This window comes from Xylocopa sonorina, chromosome 9 (genome assembly GCF_050948175.1).
Source record: "Xylocopa sonorina isolate GNS202 chromosome 9, iyXylSono1_principal, whole genome shotgun sequence".
Classification (NCBI taxonomy): domain Eukaryota; kingdom Metazoa; phylum Arthropoda; class Insecta; order Hymenoptera; family Apidae; genus Xylocopa; species Xylocopa sonorina.
Genome location: NC_135201.1, coordinates 7,068,927 through 7,084,859, shown reverse-complemented (window position 1 = coordinate 7,084,859; position 15,933 = coordinate 7,068,927). Strand labels below are relative to the sequence as shown.

The 15,933-nt window shown below is 45.0% G+C and overlaps 3 protein-coding genes across 3 annotated transcripts; 1 reads left to right on the top strand and 2 right to left on the bottom strand.

Annotated features, from left to right (window-relative positions):
* Window positions 1–2,098: 2,098 nt before the first annotated feature.
* LOC143427206 (uncharacterized) lies at window positions 2,099–15,854 on the top strand. Its single transcript, XM_076901136.1, has 5 exons — window positions 2,099–2,188; window positions 2,522–2,857; window positions 3,004–3,288; window positions 15,257–15,574; window positions 15,657–15,854. The coding sequence occupies exons 1-5, from the start codon at window positions 2,177–2,179 to the stop codon at window positions 15,852–15,854; spliced, it is 1,149 nt and encodes a 382-aa protein (XP_076757251.1). The 5' UTR covers window positions 2,099–2,176.
* On the bottom strand, window positions 6,446–7,547 carry LOC143427329 (uncharacterized). The gene is made up of 3 exons (XM_076901370.1): window positions 7,442–7,547; window positions 6,989–7,245; window positions 6,446–6,703 (listed from the first exon to the last, which is right to left on the bottom strand). Exons 1-3 carry the CDS (start codon window positions 7,454–7,456, stop codon window positions 6,490–6,492), a joined length of 486 nt encoding a protein of 161 aa, XP_076757485.1. The 5' UTR covers window positions 7,457–7,547; the 3' UTR covers window positions 6,446–6,489.
* On the bottom strand, window positions 9,725–10,957 carry Cpr92f (cuticular protein 92F). Its single transcript, XM_076901371.1, has 2 exons — window positions 10,678–10,957; window positions 9,725–10,176 (listed from the first exon to the last, which is right to left on the bottom strand). The coding sequence occupies exons 1-2, from the start codon at window positions 10,696–10,698 to the stop codon at window positions 9,757–9,759; spliced, it is 441 nt and encodes a 146-aa protein (XP_076757486.1). The 5' UTR covers window positions 10,699–10,957; the 3' UTR covers window positions 9,725–9,756.
* Window positions 15,855–15,933: the final 79 nt, after the last annotated feature.

Here is a 15,933-nt window from a genome sequence, read left to right as displayed (position 1 = left end):
ACAAATGAATAAAAACAGGAATTCTTGAAAAAAGGAATCATAAGGTCGATAGAAAAAGCAGGATTGCCACTTTGTGAAGAAAAGCTTGAGGATTTCTAACGATACTCGCGTGCGATTGCGGTCTTTACACGCGCGATTTCACGCGGAACAAAACGATCGCGTAAAAACGTCTCGCCAATGGAGTACGAAGAAAAAAGGATATAAGACGTAGTCGGTTGACCAGAAAGAATGTAATTTCTTTACCGCGAAACTGATTCTATCGTACAACAGACTCAGTAGCCAAGTGTTGTCTGTCTTATATCTTTTTTTATTTAAGTAATAACGCAGTGTAAATACTTGTACGATCGCTGGTCGAAACAGAGATACCTATTAGTTACAAACCACCATTGGAGTAAGCTTCTTGCGACATAGGTCAGAGCAAGTACGAAACACGTGAGAAGAAATGCAGAACGGAACGTGGATTCGTTCCTGCTGAACGAACTCGAGCATCGTGATTCGTCGCTTTTGAAAAGGTCGACAATTGTAACTCGTTCGCGATATAGTTACCAAGTAAGATCACCTGTGCATGAAATATATTCTTCCAACTATCTCCTCCACGTTTCGCACTTTTTTACTTTTTTACGAACAACACCAACGATTTGGTGCCAAAATAGAAATTAATTAGCCACGCCAGCTGTACCCGCTAATTGAGGATGCGAGTATTATCGATGCATTTTAATCAGCAGTAATCTAATCGCGTTGCATGTTCCACGCATTATACACCAGAAGACCCAGTTCGCGTGCACGTTTGCGCAACCGTTTCTTAAAGTTATCGACCGAATTGTATCTGGTTACGTTGTAAACAGGGAGTCTGAATCGACGTTAATTGACCAAATGGGGTCAGCACTCTAATTTACATGCTCGTGTAATTCACAATTACACCAACCAACTATTATTCGACAATTTGTCGTGGAAATGTGAAACTGGGTTACCTTCAACGCACCCTCGAAACGCGAATTCATTTTCTAAAGAAATAAATACGCATCCAACATAAATACAATTACCATTTTAAGTCGAATGATATTTCATTTATCTATTTATCTATTTATCAAACTAATGACTAGCAATGGCCGCCTAACGCGAGACGATGACAGTAGATTCAGCCACTGTTGACCAGACAACGCGTCACACGTCTGACTAGCGACGCCACGATGACCAAAACCACTGAACACTCAATTCTAAATAGCTATAAGCAATTCAAGACTTAAACGCGTGTAGTTATTTATTTCTAGGGCAAGATCGTTCTGAAAAATGATGAAGTACTTAAATAGCGAGGGAAAATAGCCTAAATACATGTTCGAGAGGGAGAGATCGAGATATCGATGAGCAATTGCCCGATTCGTGTTAGAGCAATCGTTTATATGGGAACGGGAGCTCATCGTGAAAAAGAGGACTGCCTTGAAGGGATCACTGGTTCACCAAGAGGATCTATGATCCCGTCTAGTCGTCCGTGAATCGGGCATGCTGTCGAAACCGCAGAAAAGTTCTGCTTAAGTCTGCGGCGACGGGGGTGCGAGATCGCATGCGCGTGAAAACTGACCTCGAAAAGCTGAGACGAGACATCAGGGACGTTTGAAGACGATTGCGAGTCGAATTACCCTTTTCCATTACTTACTAATCGATACTTTCATATTCGCGCCTTCTTCGTTGCCTCCGCTTTCCTCGCATATTTTGGATACCTTTGGACATTGAAATTCTCTGCCAACAAATTCGTAAACCTAACAACTCATCGATCTACCAATATCTCTTTCGATCATTCGATTCGATTAAAATTTACACGACATATTTTACTCGAAGAGAATTAGTTTGGTGTGATAATTGATCGAGAGAAGGACCAGCTGAGAGATTTGGAGAGGAGGAATTTCAGCTTCCTATCGACAGACGTTTCAAGACCAATCAGCTATACCCGACACCTCGATCTCGGACAATCGCAGCCATCAACTTCAACACAGATGCACCGGATAGGATCACGGTTGACGTTTGCGTCATTAACGGTAGAACAATTAAGGTATCGTTTTTCGTAACGTGGTTTCCTCGCTGGTTGACACCGCGACGCTATAAAAGCTAGATCGACCGATCGAATCAGCCACACTCGCAATCGAGACGTCCGTTTCGAGGCCAGTGGTGTTCCAGCAGCATGAGCTTGCTCGTAAGTGTCACTTTCCGTCGGGAAAACGTTCTTTCGTTAAAACGTCGATGCATTTCCAATCTCTCGCACGAAGAACAGGTGTCATTATTTTATTACAAAAAAAAAAAAAAAAAAACATTCGATCGATCAGTTCCTCAGCTGCTCATTTCCTCTCATTTTCATTCATTTCCTACGCATACGCGGAGTGTTCGTTGAAAAAAGTATTCATCTTAATTAACAGAATAAAATTACGTTCCATTACCTAATTTTCCAATCGATTTCTCCGTCATCGAGGCTTCGTATCAGAGGAAGAACTGACAGGATGCAACGTGACCGTTCGTCGCAACTTTCCAGATAGTCCTGGCCGCATCAGTGGCGTTGGCGATCACGGAGGCCTACGAAGACAGATTCTACAGCCAGTACAGAGGCCCTCCAGCTCCGTTGACCAGCGATGGGATGGTGATGGACACGCCGGAAGTGGCCAACGCGAGGGCGGCGCATTTAGCCTCGCACGCTGCAACTATGGCCAGATTGAGGAAGGCTGAGAACGAGTACGAAGCGTACGAGAACAACGAGGCGCCGTACATGACGCGTGTGATGGACCCCATGGAGACTGTGATGATGAAACGACAGAGGCAGAGGTCGTACATGCCACTGGACCCTGACGAACGACCCATGAAGAATCCTGAAGTAAGTGAAATCATTGTCGAATGGTGTTCCATTTCGTTTAAATAATTTAGAGATTCTTGTGCAGTCAGAATTCGAGGTTTAAATCGATCAGTTGGTTTCTATTGGATTTTCTAACGGTTTGCGATTGTTTTGATTGAAATTTCAAGATGGCAGACGCGAGAACCAGTCTTCTGGCAGGGCACACGCGCGCTGCGTCGAAGGCGTCCGCGTTTTACGAATTCGACGTGTTTGGCGGACGAAAGAATTTGCTTTACCTGGCGCCAGTTCGACTCGCTTACAAACACGCGCCGTCGATGGGCTATCGAGGACCACTGGCGCCTCTGGGACCGGATGGCCGCGTGATAGACACGCCGGAAGTGATGAGGGCGCGCGAGGCGCACATGAAGGCACACGCTCGAGCCCTGGCGCTCTCCCAGAACCATCTTTATTACTGAAAAAGAAACGGAATTGTTGATTCGATGACGTTTAGATGAACGATGACATTGACATGATGGCTATGTCTTTCTTTAAATTGTCGGTTTATTTGAATTTCGTCGAATTAAAGTATAATTATGTACGATTAGTTTTTAGGTGACGAGAAGTGGATCGCTCAACTTTCTCGTCAAATCGTTCGAGTCTCCGTCGAACTGTTCAGATTCGTTCGACGCGGTGTAATTTTTCCAGCTAACCACGGGAGCAGAGTTTATGTTGTACCTGATTTTTCTACAGCTCGTTTCGGACCTCGATTTTCGTTCCCTCGACAGCTTCGACGAAACTCGAACGATACCACTCGCGGACGTCTTGTAAATAATGTTGTTCCCACACTCTAACGTTAATTCCTATAAAATAGCCGTTCTCCTGTTTCAATTTTATTGCCATACAATTGTTGATAATTAAGCGATTTAAGGTAAGGTTAAATTAAGAATTACGACAGTCGTAGACTCTAAGTTAGTTCGCGAAATAATTTCACTCTTGCCACCGAAGTGTATTCTGTATTTTTTATTGTCCTTGCGGTGAAATAAATTATGAACGTGGTGTTCTGGTGTTTCATTCTCCCTTCATTTACTATCCAGCGCGTTAATTATCGAAATAATTTTTAATACCTGTATACACATTAACTTTCGTGTTTTTTGATAAGCCACGCTGCACTTATTCTGCCATCCCACGGTGCGCCAGATTACTCACGCTCGAATGTAGGTAAATAAGCGGGCAAGCATTGGTGGGCGTCGTCGAATGAGAAATCGAGAGGAAGAGCACTCCCATCGCCTTGCATAATATGAATTCCAGGCGATAAGAATTCGCTGACATTAACCGGAATTTAGCCAGGGTGGAGTCCATTGTTCAAATTTCCTTCTATATATATTGTGAAACTCTCATAAATTGATTAAATCACTCTTCTCTATCATTATATCGGCACTTTCATCCATTATTTGAGCATGCGTCTTTGTGACGTTATTTCGCACAATCTAATGTCTATGAATGGATACATCTGTGCGTCCTGATGCAACTTAGTTTGATTCTTTGGAGTTTTTAAATGTCTTAGACCTGAAGCCTCTTATTCTTGCAGTCCTCAGACCTCATAACCCCTAAAGTATGCGATCTCTGAACCCTGCGATGCTCTCCAGCTTTGAAATACCCAATCCTGAAACCCTCGACTCTAAAATACTCAATTCTGAAACCTTACAAGACACCAATCTTTCTCAGAAAAGCTGGAACCAAAAATAGATATCGATCCAGACGAAGCGAATTAAAAATGAAACCGTTCGCTATCAGCTGATCTCCGCCTACCTCGTGGAACGTACAGGAACGTCTCGACTCACCACGCCCGAAATGGTTCGCCGATCCTGCGATTTGAATATTCACCGTGGTCGAGGCGGACAATTGCAGGCGATCATGTGTCGCGATAGGGATCTGACGAACGATCCGCGAAGCTGTGTCTGGCTACCGGTACGGTTCGCCTTGCACTTATCCAGCAGACACCCTGGAACCGGTTCCGTCCGTGACTCGGCCACCTAACGTATCCTAGACGCCAGCGTGTTGCCAGCAAGGACACGCTCGGTCGTGCTTGACGAGGAATGCGACGGTTTTAGGGCTGGAAAGTTGCTGACTGGTGGCCTGGTGCTTTCTAGCACTTTGGAACTGACGGCTCTTGTCCGCTTGCGAGGGGGAGGAGGGCGATCCAGTGGAGTTTCTGAAATTGAATTTTTCAATAATTAAATTAGGAACTGATTGTTATAAAAAGTAGAGGGTATAGAAATTGTTTCCTTAATTTTTCTAAATGTCACGCTAGTGAGAATAAATAATAAATGAAACACATAACACCCTTAAAAAGGAGAATGTTAGCTTCGAGTGTCGAAGAAGTAATAAATCACCGCGTATCCTGGTTTCCGTTGGCATAAATTCGCCCCCGATGTCCAGAAGAAACTAATCGAGTCCGTTTTCACGCCCATGTGCACGTGCTACGTTTCACAGTGCTATCAGATTCGCGCGTAGCCGCTTAAACCCCAGCTCGTATTCGCTGTCGTGTTTTCCAAGGCGCGCACGAATCGATCTGATCCGTGTCACGGGCATGTTAGTCGACCACACGTGCCCGTTGTCCGATTATGGAGTCGATTAAGCCACTGGCGCGCACCATTCAAAGAGCTATTAACCCCTTAACGACGTTTCGTGATTCCGCGAACTTTAATGGTCCATGAATTACGGTGCAACTCGTTACTGTTCAATTCCAAAGGAATTCTATTCTTTCGCGACTGTTCAGAAATTGAATTTCTAACTCGTCGTTTCTACAATCATGGAAGAATCGCATCGTTTCAATAGAATGTTCAATTGCACTTTATTAATTTTATTCTTTTCGTAATCGTCTCTGTTATGTACAGGCAGGATAGTTTACAAATGTACATATTCTCACAATTAAAAAAAGAAGAGGGAAAATGCTAACATTGATATCTATGCATAATTGTCTATGAATAATTCACGCGTACAAAGGTTAATTCCCACGCGAACGCAAACTTTCCTTGGCTAACGAGCGCGAAAGCGGTGAAGAGATCACCTTGAGGAGGAATGTGACAAGAGGTATATTTTTTACGGGATAATATCTGTAACGGTACAGGCCACCGTTATTTCATATCCGTGCGGTGACAATCACGCGTTGCAATTTCGCTTTCGATTTACACTGGCACGCCATTTTACAAATTTCTTCAAAAAGGATATCCTGGAGAACATTTTCTCTCGTTTCCCTCGACTTGACTTTACCTGAAATCTTTATACAGTACCGTTTTCTAATCCCATTAATAGCAATAAAAAAAGAATTATTACGCGTGCCATGAAATTCTACTCGCGAAGATTTCAAAATCAAGAAAGAAAACAGTCACAGCAAGCACCAAAAAAAGGACAATGAAAAAACAGAACAAACAAGAAGAGGTAGATGAGATAGAAAATCACAGAGAAGATAGAGAACTAGAAGAAGGAGTGCTTAAAAGTATAAAAGTTCTCGCAAGAAAAAAAAATAATAAAAATAACGTTTCGTTGATTCTTGGAGAGAGATTCGTTTAGAGGTAGATGAGACTCGACGGTCCTCTCGAATCGTCGATGGCAATGGGCGAATGAACATTTTCTGTCGGCACAATCATTTTTCCACGACGATCAACGCCTGTCTAATAATGATTCCAATTGTTCCCAGGGTTCCAGGAGGGATTCCATGATCCGCCAGACGGGTTCCATGATTGGGCTGGAGCTTGGGGTGCCCCTGGAGCAGCTGGAGCTCGTTGAGCCTCGGCGCTGTACAGGGAGAAATGCGCTGCCTTTGCTTGCTGCACTTCCGGTGTGTCCACTACGCGACCATCCGGTCCCAGAGGAGCTGGTGGTCCGCTAAAATGTCAGAAAACTTTGATGAAGTCAAATTACTAAATCGTAAAACAAATAAAGCTTGCAAAAATACCAGAACATTAAAAAAAAATTGTATAGCAAGGAATAATAAATTTTTTAGAAAATTACATCACAAATAGTATCGATTGGTAAAGTATAGTGTAAAAAATAATTATTAATAGTTAAAAAGAAATATTGAATGATACCAAGAAGAGGAAGTACATAGAAGAAAGAACACTGTCCTAGTTGCACATAGAAATACTTTCAGTATGAGACAATATGTGAAACCTGTAATGCGGTGCGTAGGAACCAGCAGGACCGGGATAAGCTCCAGCAGGACCCGGACCCTTGGGTGCTCTCGCGTTGGCGTCAGCTAGGGCAGCCAAATGCGCCGCCTTCAGTTGGGCAACTTCTGGCGTGTCCACGACTCTTCCGTCAGGTCCCAACGGGGCTGGTGGCGCGTGGCCACCATAACCTCCAGGGTGCCCACCACCGTACCATTGCGGCGCGGAGTAAGCCACGTTGAAAATCACGGAAACGAGAACCTGAACAAGAGAATACATATTAGAATCACACTGTGAATCGTCCGAATAAAACTACAGAAAATGAATTTTCAAATCTTCTGTAACGATACACACGTGAAATGAAATTTAAAAAACTAATGGAAAAACTATGGAAAATATACGTGGACGCAACGAACAGCTATTAAAGCAACCGTCCCAGTGACCTGGGTATACTCACGAGGTACCGAATCATGTCGTCGAAGCTCAGCGCAGAGTCGATCCAGCGACTATCGACAGAGCTTAGGATTATGGCTTCCACTATCTTCTGACGACGAATTTATAGGGGTACAGGGCGTCGTCGTTTCCCCCCTACCCTGTGTCTCGCGGCAACGGGGTAACGCACAACCACACCCAGGGAAATGCTCTGCTTTAAAGGCTGCCTTGCCCTGCCCCGTAACATTTACCAGTTGTATTAACAATGACACAGCCATGTCCCGTAACCTCGTCAGGAATAAAACTCGCCTCGCGGGCGCGCTATGCGCGGGACGTGGACACGCACGTCATCGTCGCGGATGCAGTTACCACGTCCTCGGTATTTAGCGGTACCATTCGAGTTGGATACTTCGATGCCTGCCATGGAAACGCTGCAAACGATAATCGAACAGTCTCAGAACTAGATAGTAACAGAAAATAATCAGTAAAATGTATGAGATCGTTGATGGGTTCGAATGATTTCAGAGAATCGTGTTTCTCGATCTCTGCAATAGTTTGCGTTCGAGTGCCGCGTCGGAGACTTGAACGCCCGCATAGGAAGGTGCATCGAGGATCAGTGTAGCACGTATGGTTCTCCGTAGTGTGTCTCGTTTGAAATGTTAGGAAAACTTTTGATATTGATCTTTGGAGTTTTTAAGTGTCAGGAGGAGAAAGATGAAAAATCGTAACGATTTGAATAGCAATGCAAACTATTTACGACTTCCGCTAGTTTGAGACAGTCGAAGAATGTGGTCGCACGCGTGGCTGAAGGTGAACTAGGGCAGAAAGGTGCACGAGAACAAAAGAATCCTCCTGGTGCAAAAATCTGGAATGCGATTGTAATCAAAGAGGATGCAATGCCGCGTTTTGTGGATAGAAATTATTTTAATGTCCTAAAAAAGACAGTGACCACAACACGCCGCAAGAACGTCCATTTATTGCGTACACACGCTGCGGTAACATGTTTCACAAGCATTTCGCTCTCCATATCCTCCGCGAATGATATTTCCATCGCGTTGCCCACAGCAAGTGGACGAAACGAATTCCATCGAGCGTCGTTATTCCGTGTTCACCCACCTCTACGACCCGCGTGTTGTCACGCGGCGTCAGAAGTGGTGCATTCGACAGCGTTCTTTTTTTTTCTTTTTTTATTCTCCTTCGTTCTCCCACCCTGCTCTTTCCTCGCTTTGAAATAACGAACAGTTGCAACAGTTGTGCTGGTTCAAAGACCACCTCGCGCATTGTTCGCGTGCTGACCCGAACGGATCTGCGAGCTTGTCGCCAACGCTTTGATAACGCGGACAGACGTGGCCGTACACTGCTGTCGATGAGTCCTCCTAGCAGACATTGGAATTGTTCGTTGAATTGTAGCCTTTTTCAGGATACAGAATTGTAAAATATATAGTTCAATAAATTTTTAATTTACGCGCAAGGTGTGTGTAGATGAAAATACACATTTTGTTTAGAAGTAACATAAGTCTAGTAATTTATGAACTGGATTGTATATTTGAATGACTATAAGCTGCGTAGGATTGCATTGACCAGTGTGCGTACATGTGACTTTATGGTTTCCACGGTTGACTATTTTATTTGTACCTGAAGTTGAAGGAGTTCGCATAAATAAAACAGCACAGCAGGATGCTATTGTACAACAAGCGCGGTTATTCGCGCGTGATACACGTAATGAGTTTACCCTAAATCTGTAAATTTCATTTCATCTAGATGAGAAACGACTTTCCTCATTTTCATTGATATCCGCACTTTGCAGTACCGCTTAGAAAACCGGTTGCGATTATTTTTATCGATGACTATCTCCAGTGTAGCCTCGTTGTAAATTACTTACTACAAAGTTCAATGGAAATTACATCGAACAATCTCTGTGATCGATTTACAACCTGCTACCACAAAATTCGATGACTGAGAATGATAAAAAATCGCTTACTGGAATACGGAAAAGACAAGGGGATGCGCAAGAGGAAAAGAAGATCATACACATAAGATATTCATTAAATACATGCAATCACTTTAATTAAATATATCTGTTCAACGTAACGTATAATATGGTAACATCTCTCCAACCGTTCCAATATACAAAACTCCATAATCCACGTAGGTATAAAATCAGACTACCGCAAAGAAGAGCGTGAAGAGGGCCCAAGAAACACGACCGCTCATCAACTTCAGAACTACAAAGAAACAAGAGAACCCCAGAAACGAGTATTCCAATAATGCTACAAGTGTACATAGGTCTCTCTGTTACAAATTTCCTTGCAGTTCCGATGGCGCCAATGGTCAGCAGGTTCACCAACGTGCCTGGGGGTAGGGCTCAGCGTAGGCCAGCTGAGAGATCTTGGAGAGTTGTTCAGCGTGCGCTGCCAGGTGGGCCGCTTTGGCGTGCGCGACTTCAGGCGTGTCTATCACTCGTCCGTCGTGGGCCAGGGGCGCTAGTGGTCCGTGATAGAGGGCCTGACCTGGCGCAGCCGCGTATGAGCCTTCGTATTCCTGATAGGACCCGTCGTTGTAGCCGAGCGGGGTCGCCTTCGCTGCCTCCGCGGCGTAAGCCGCCAAATGAGCCGCCTTGGCGTGAGCCACTTCCGGCGTGTCGACGACGCGGCCGTCCTGGGCCAGCGGGGCTGCTGGGCCTTGGTACACCCCGTAAGCAGCGTATGGCGCGTAGCCTGGCATGGCTGACGCTGAGAGGACGAGACACGCGAGGGGAAGCTGAAATTGATGAAGTGCAGGACTTTGTAAGATGTGTAGGGAATTATCCTTTGGTTGAGTTAGTTTCGCGTCGAGTTGTCAACCCTTGTTCACTATTCGAGGTAGCTCAGTGGTGTTACAAGTGGAAGAGTATGGTTACAAAGCTCTACGATACCCATCACCATCTTAGATTGTTTAAATTTTGTATAGATCCTGATTCTGACTGATTCGTCACTGTTCAAGCTGTCGAGAGGAATATTCTGACTCTCGTGAGCAATAGAGTCCATTTCAACAGAGTTCAAAGTAGATGAACCTTGCTGAACTGGACTTCGATGCCTACGAAGTGTCCGAGTATTCCATCTGAGAGCTTCAGCAGTGGAACCTGTGTTAAGAACTCTCCATCGTCCTCGATGATTGTCTCACCAGCCACCCAAAGCGTAACTGAACCCAAAGACCAGCTCGAAAACCCCATGCAACCGGTCGAAAATTTCGCGAACGTCTAATCCTACGATCGTTACTCACGAGGAACCTCATGTTAGCCATGATCGACGATCTGATGCTTTTCTGCCTGTCGAACGGCTGGCGGTACACCTTATATAGTCGTGGAACAATACGGGCGCCCACTTAGAGCCTATGAAAACAAGCGGACAACGCCGGTGTACGCGCGCACACGCACGCGTTCCGCTTGATTTTCACATAATGAGGGGTGGGGAGAGGCGTTTCTGTTTGGCAACGCGAGAAAAGAGAGTCGATCGACGATCGGGGGATAACAATATCGGGATCGCGAGAAGAAACCAGGAACGATAGGCGAAGCCAGCGATCGTTGCGTCAGTTACTGACGCGAGAGGGATCGAACAGTGGCACCAGAAAAGGAGGCGAGAGGGTAGCTCGTTGGAATTTTCCTTTCAGTAAATTCACCCTCGACGAACAGATGAAGCTAACTGTACCAGTTTGTGAACTTGCAAAGAATTTGGTTTATCATTTCGATTTCGTTGTGCATTGGTCATAGTTCGAGACCATTTTTTTTGTTTTATCGTCGATGAGATTGGGCTCAGAATGGAATTGACGAAGGAGTCGTCGGTTATTAGAAATTTTATACTTAATTTCTTGGAAGGTTTTTTGTATGGCGTACGATGCAAATTCCACGAAGAATTCCATCGCGCACAGCTACGCCCGAGATCTTAATAAGCTTGCGAGCAATTAGACTTTGCGAAACGCAGAACAATGACACCCATCGCGTTGGACAATCATTTCTAACGAGCGTCCAGAGCCTAATTGGGACAAGTTCATTACGATAGGATCATTTTCCAGCAATTATTCGAACCCTTACATCAATGAGAGTGACGTAAGCCACCGATGGTGGGCGTGCAATTAGATTGTGATGCGGACAGGTAACATTTGGTGTTTCTTTTTCTTCTCTTGGCGTGCCGTGGCATTCGAGGGAGAAAGAATCTAGAAATCTCGAAAGACGCGTTAAAAATGGAATTGTTGCGAGCTGTTTGTTGAAATATCGTTATTGGGTAATTGATGCCGACATTCTGTGTAAACCGAGGATTTCACGCACGAATGGGCGAGGGACGAAAGAATTCGAGGAACCATGACGAAGAAATTTGCGTCCGTGTACGTAGCGATACCTTGCTTGGGTAATCGAGATTAGGGTGTGACTCGAGGTAATTAGAATTGACTTATCCCAAGCAGAGACTGTCCCAAGCGAAAATACTGGAATTCTCTAAAAGGAAGCAAACTTATTCGATATTCGAACGAAAACACTTTGCAGGGAACAAAAATTCTCAAATATTCCAAACGCTTCCTCATCTTTTATCTATCCGCGACAAAACTGCTCGCGACACATTTCCTTTCGCCGTTTTTTCTAACGAAATTCCACCGTGGTTCACAATGCAGCATGCATAAATTCCACGGTGCATATAGTTTCCCGTTAAATGCACGACGATGGGTGGGCCCATGGTGAAATTGATTCATCATCGCCATCAGCAAGAAAGCTGTCGCGTTGTTTCTTCGACTTCTTGCCCTGGCTGAATTCCGCTCGAAAGAAGTCTGGTGATATCCGCTACTGGGTGCACAGCGGCGTAAATAATGGAGTGAATGTCGATACATGCAACAGGCATTCCCTGTCGATAACCGTCCCTGGCCTCGTCCAGACCGATGCGTACCGGGTTAGTGACACGCCTAATCGTCCCATGGCGTTCGAGAATGATCCTGAATCAGGAAGACGGAAGTCACGTTCCTCGTGACTCCTGCTTGGCGAACGCCTCCTGGTGATTATCTCGCGTTTGTATTCAATGGTACACCGCGTGGCTCTCCAGGAAGTATAAGATCTTAATTTATTTAATGATCACTCTAGATTCTAGATTTTTCTTCGTGCAACATGTGGGATATTTTTACAGTGGCACCAGTCGAGTTATTCGCGCTCATATTATTCTTTGAGCAAGTCTGTCCTCTGTTTCAGCTTGGAGTTAAACAATTTTGTGTAACATTGGACAGATGTCGGAAAAATTTAGTCGATGAAAGTATCTCTACATGCGTGGTCGCGAGGCGAACGTGCGTGACGATTGAAAAATCCTTATTATGCAAAGTGGGATAGTGTGACAGACGAATTTCACGTAGATCGCGCAATCACGTTTTTCGATATCAGCGGCTAGTTTTAGGTAGACCAGTTCTTTCACACCACTTCGTTTGTCTCGTGCCTTACATGTTTCTTGACGATGCCTTTTTTCCTCGTGGAAGAGGCGGAGTCCTTCGAACGAAACTTATTATAACAGTTTTATGTAACTTTAATCGATTTTACGTAAGAACGTTCCAATCTCGAGAAAGAAGATTTCACGTTTCTATGTCACACCTAAATACCAAAAACGTATATAATAATTTCTAGAAATCATACAATTTTTAGTTTCTCCATACGATGTATTTTTCTATTTTTTCCAATAATTCTTCTGCACCTTCAGTTTGATTATCCGAAATAAATCAGCGATAAATTTCAGCGCACGTTCAGTTCGACGCGTCGAAATAAAAAAAACAGATGGTCGAGAAACGAGCTGGAATTGTAGCCGCGAGTTTTATCCCTCCCGCCCTGTCGCTCTCGTTTCCTCCGCTTTGCTTTTCTCGTTTCGACGGTAAACCGCGGGTAAAAAACGATTCGTTTCAGTCAATTACGTAGGATTGATTATTCCGAGGACGCGGGACGACCTTCGTACCGATCGATGTACCAGCGTTCTCTCCACCTCGCCAGTTTTTTCCCTTCCTCCCGTTTAATTGCGTTTCGACCCTGTTCTTTCCCAGGCTATCCGTGGCTGCCAGGCCTTCGAGGTCGCTCGCTCCCGTCTCCGGGAATAATCGACGAATTAGCCCAGCCTCCCGTGATCCTCCAACAATTTACAATTTTCACCGCGCGGCGAGAAACGCGTCTCGATTCTTATTACCGTGTTATCGGCGCGCAATTGAAATTTACGAACGAGCCGCCGATACGGTGACAATGATTGATTCGTTCCGCGACGATTTGTCATGTCGGTGGTGGTAATTGAATTATGCGCGAATCGTGTTTCTGTCCGCGTTTGTGCGCGCGAGTGTCATTAACAATGTAATCATAATTCATCTGATTGAGAAATTATGAATATTTACGATTTAATGGTACGACAATTTGACTTGCAACGCTAGATCTTCTAAAATATTCTAAACTGGATAGAATTTTTCGAAAAACGAATGGAAAGTTGTGTTAAAATTGTCAATTATTTTATAGAAAATGTTATTTGGGTATACGCATTCTTCCATGGTTTTTTTCACCTTGGTAAACGCGTTAATTGCACGCTATACGCGCATAAAATCTCAATTAGCCCCTCGGTCACGTTACAGCTGTCTCAACGCATACATCGAATTTATCTACACACGGACCTAGCTGCACCATCTGATAAAAACTCTAATAATTACCCTGCCATTAAATCACGCGAAAAGTCCACCATTTGTGCGCGGGTATAATAACGCGGTACAAAAAGGTGATAAATGGCCCTACCTTCGCGATACGAAATCGTATAAATTCCAATGACATTTCCTCCGGGTTGAGTTGAACGCGATTTCTACGGATATCAAATAATGAAACGCGGGCAAAAAGGTACCTCGAACGTGTCGAGCGTGTTTGGTATGTCAAGCAAAAGTCAGCGACGAGGGAAAGAGATTGCCTTTTGCAGCCCTTTTTTTTTGGTCGACGTTCGGTACGAGGAAGCTGCGGTTTGGTACCTGGCCTCGAGAGATCCTTTGAGAGACGAGCAGACGAGAAACAGACAGGGTAATGTCAATGTCACCACTTTAGTGCACCACTTGTTACCCAGGGTGTGGTCCCCTCCTACGGGTCGACGACTCCCTACCAGATTCACCTATATAAAAGCTGGCACCGTGCCTGGACAGGGCAGCACATCACAAGTTGGAACTTTAGGGCGAGTACTGGTTGGAAATTTTCTGTGGACCCAGCAGCGCTCCTTTACACAACGCTAACCATGAGAACGATAGTAAGTAAATGGGCTTCGAAGATTTCTGATAACGTCTCATTAACTGTTTTTTAATAATCAACAGACTCAATCGGGTAATTTAAATGATCAATTGATCGAGCTGCGAATTTGACGCTTGAATTGAAGGGTATCAAAAATGAATTTACGATTATTAAACGACTTACTACATAGTGAAATGAATCAATTCTTTTATAAAATAGAACAGTTAATTGCCATTTATGTTAATGTCTAATCGAGTTTTCTGTGCCACTAGTTTCCATCGTCATTGACACACTAACATCCCACATTCGTGCAGAGCGCATCCTTTCCACGACCACCCACACTTTCTCACCTACCAAATCAACCATAACAAATGCTTTCCATCTCTGACCTAATTACCTTCGTTGCACTTCATATTTCTAAACGCTTCATCCTACACGCAACCTTCTAATCGTAAATCGTACAAACTCTAACGAACATCAGGCATTCACCTTCCATCGTGGTGGCTCTTTCCAGACACACCACCCTGTAAATCCTGAACAATGCCAATACACTTACAAAACCCTCAAAACATCAAATTACTATTTCATTCAATTACAAATCAGGCAATCCTCGCAACGATCTGCACCCTGGCGATCGCGTCGCCGAGCTACCCTTCAGTGGTGTCCTACGGGTACCTTGGAGTCCCGTTGGCCTACGATGGCAGGGTTCAGGACACACCAGAGGTGGCGCAGGCGAAAGCGACGCACCTCGCAACCCAGGCGTACGAGGCGGCCAGGAACACGCTTGGCTATGCTCACGTGCCAGCTCTGGTCCGCGTGTTCGCACCTGCGCCTGGCGCGCCCATTGGCGCCGATGGGAATGTCGTCGACACGCCTGAGGTCGCGGAAGCGAAGGCTGCTCATCTAGCCGCTCACGTGCTGGTAATCGCGGGCAATTAGTCCTTGGCGTAATTCATCTCTCGTCGCTTGGAGTTATTCATTTCTCGTGGTTTCTCTGTCGAAGGAGGCTGCGAAGAAGGCGGGTCTGTACCCGTACGGGGCACTGGCGATCGGTTCCCTGCCTTACGGTTACGGATTCGCGAACGGCGCTCCTCTGGGCCCCGATGGCAGAGTGGTCGACACACCGGAAGTCCAGGAGGCGAAGGCGGCTCATCTCGCAGCGCATGCACAGGAAGCGGCCAAGGTCGCTGGAAAACTCTGATCACTTCCAAAATGACCGATGACGTACCAATAATTCTTGATTACTCTGCGGGATATTTGGATTGGTGTGAAGAACCACG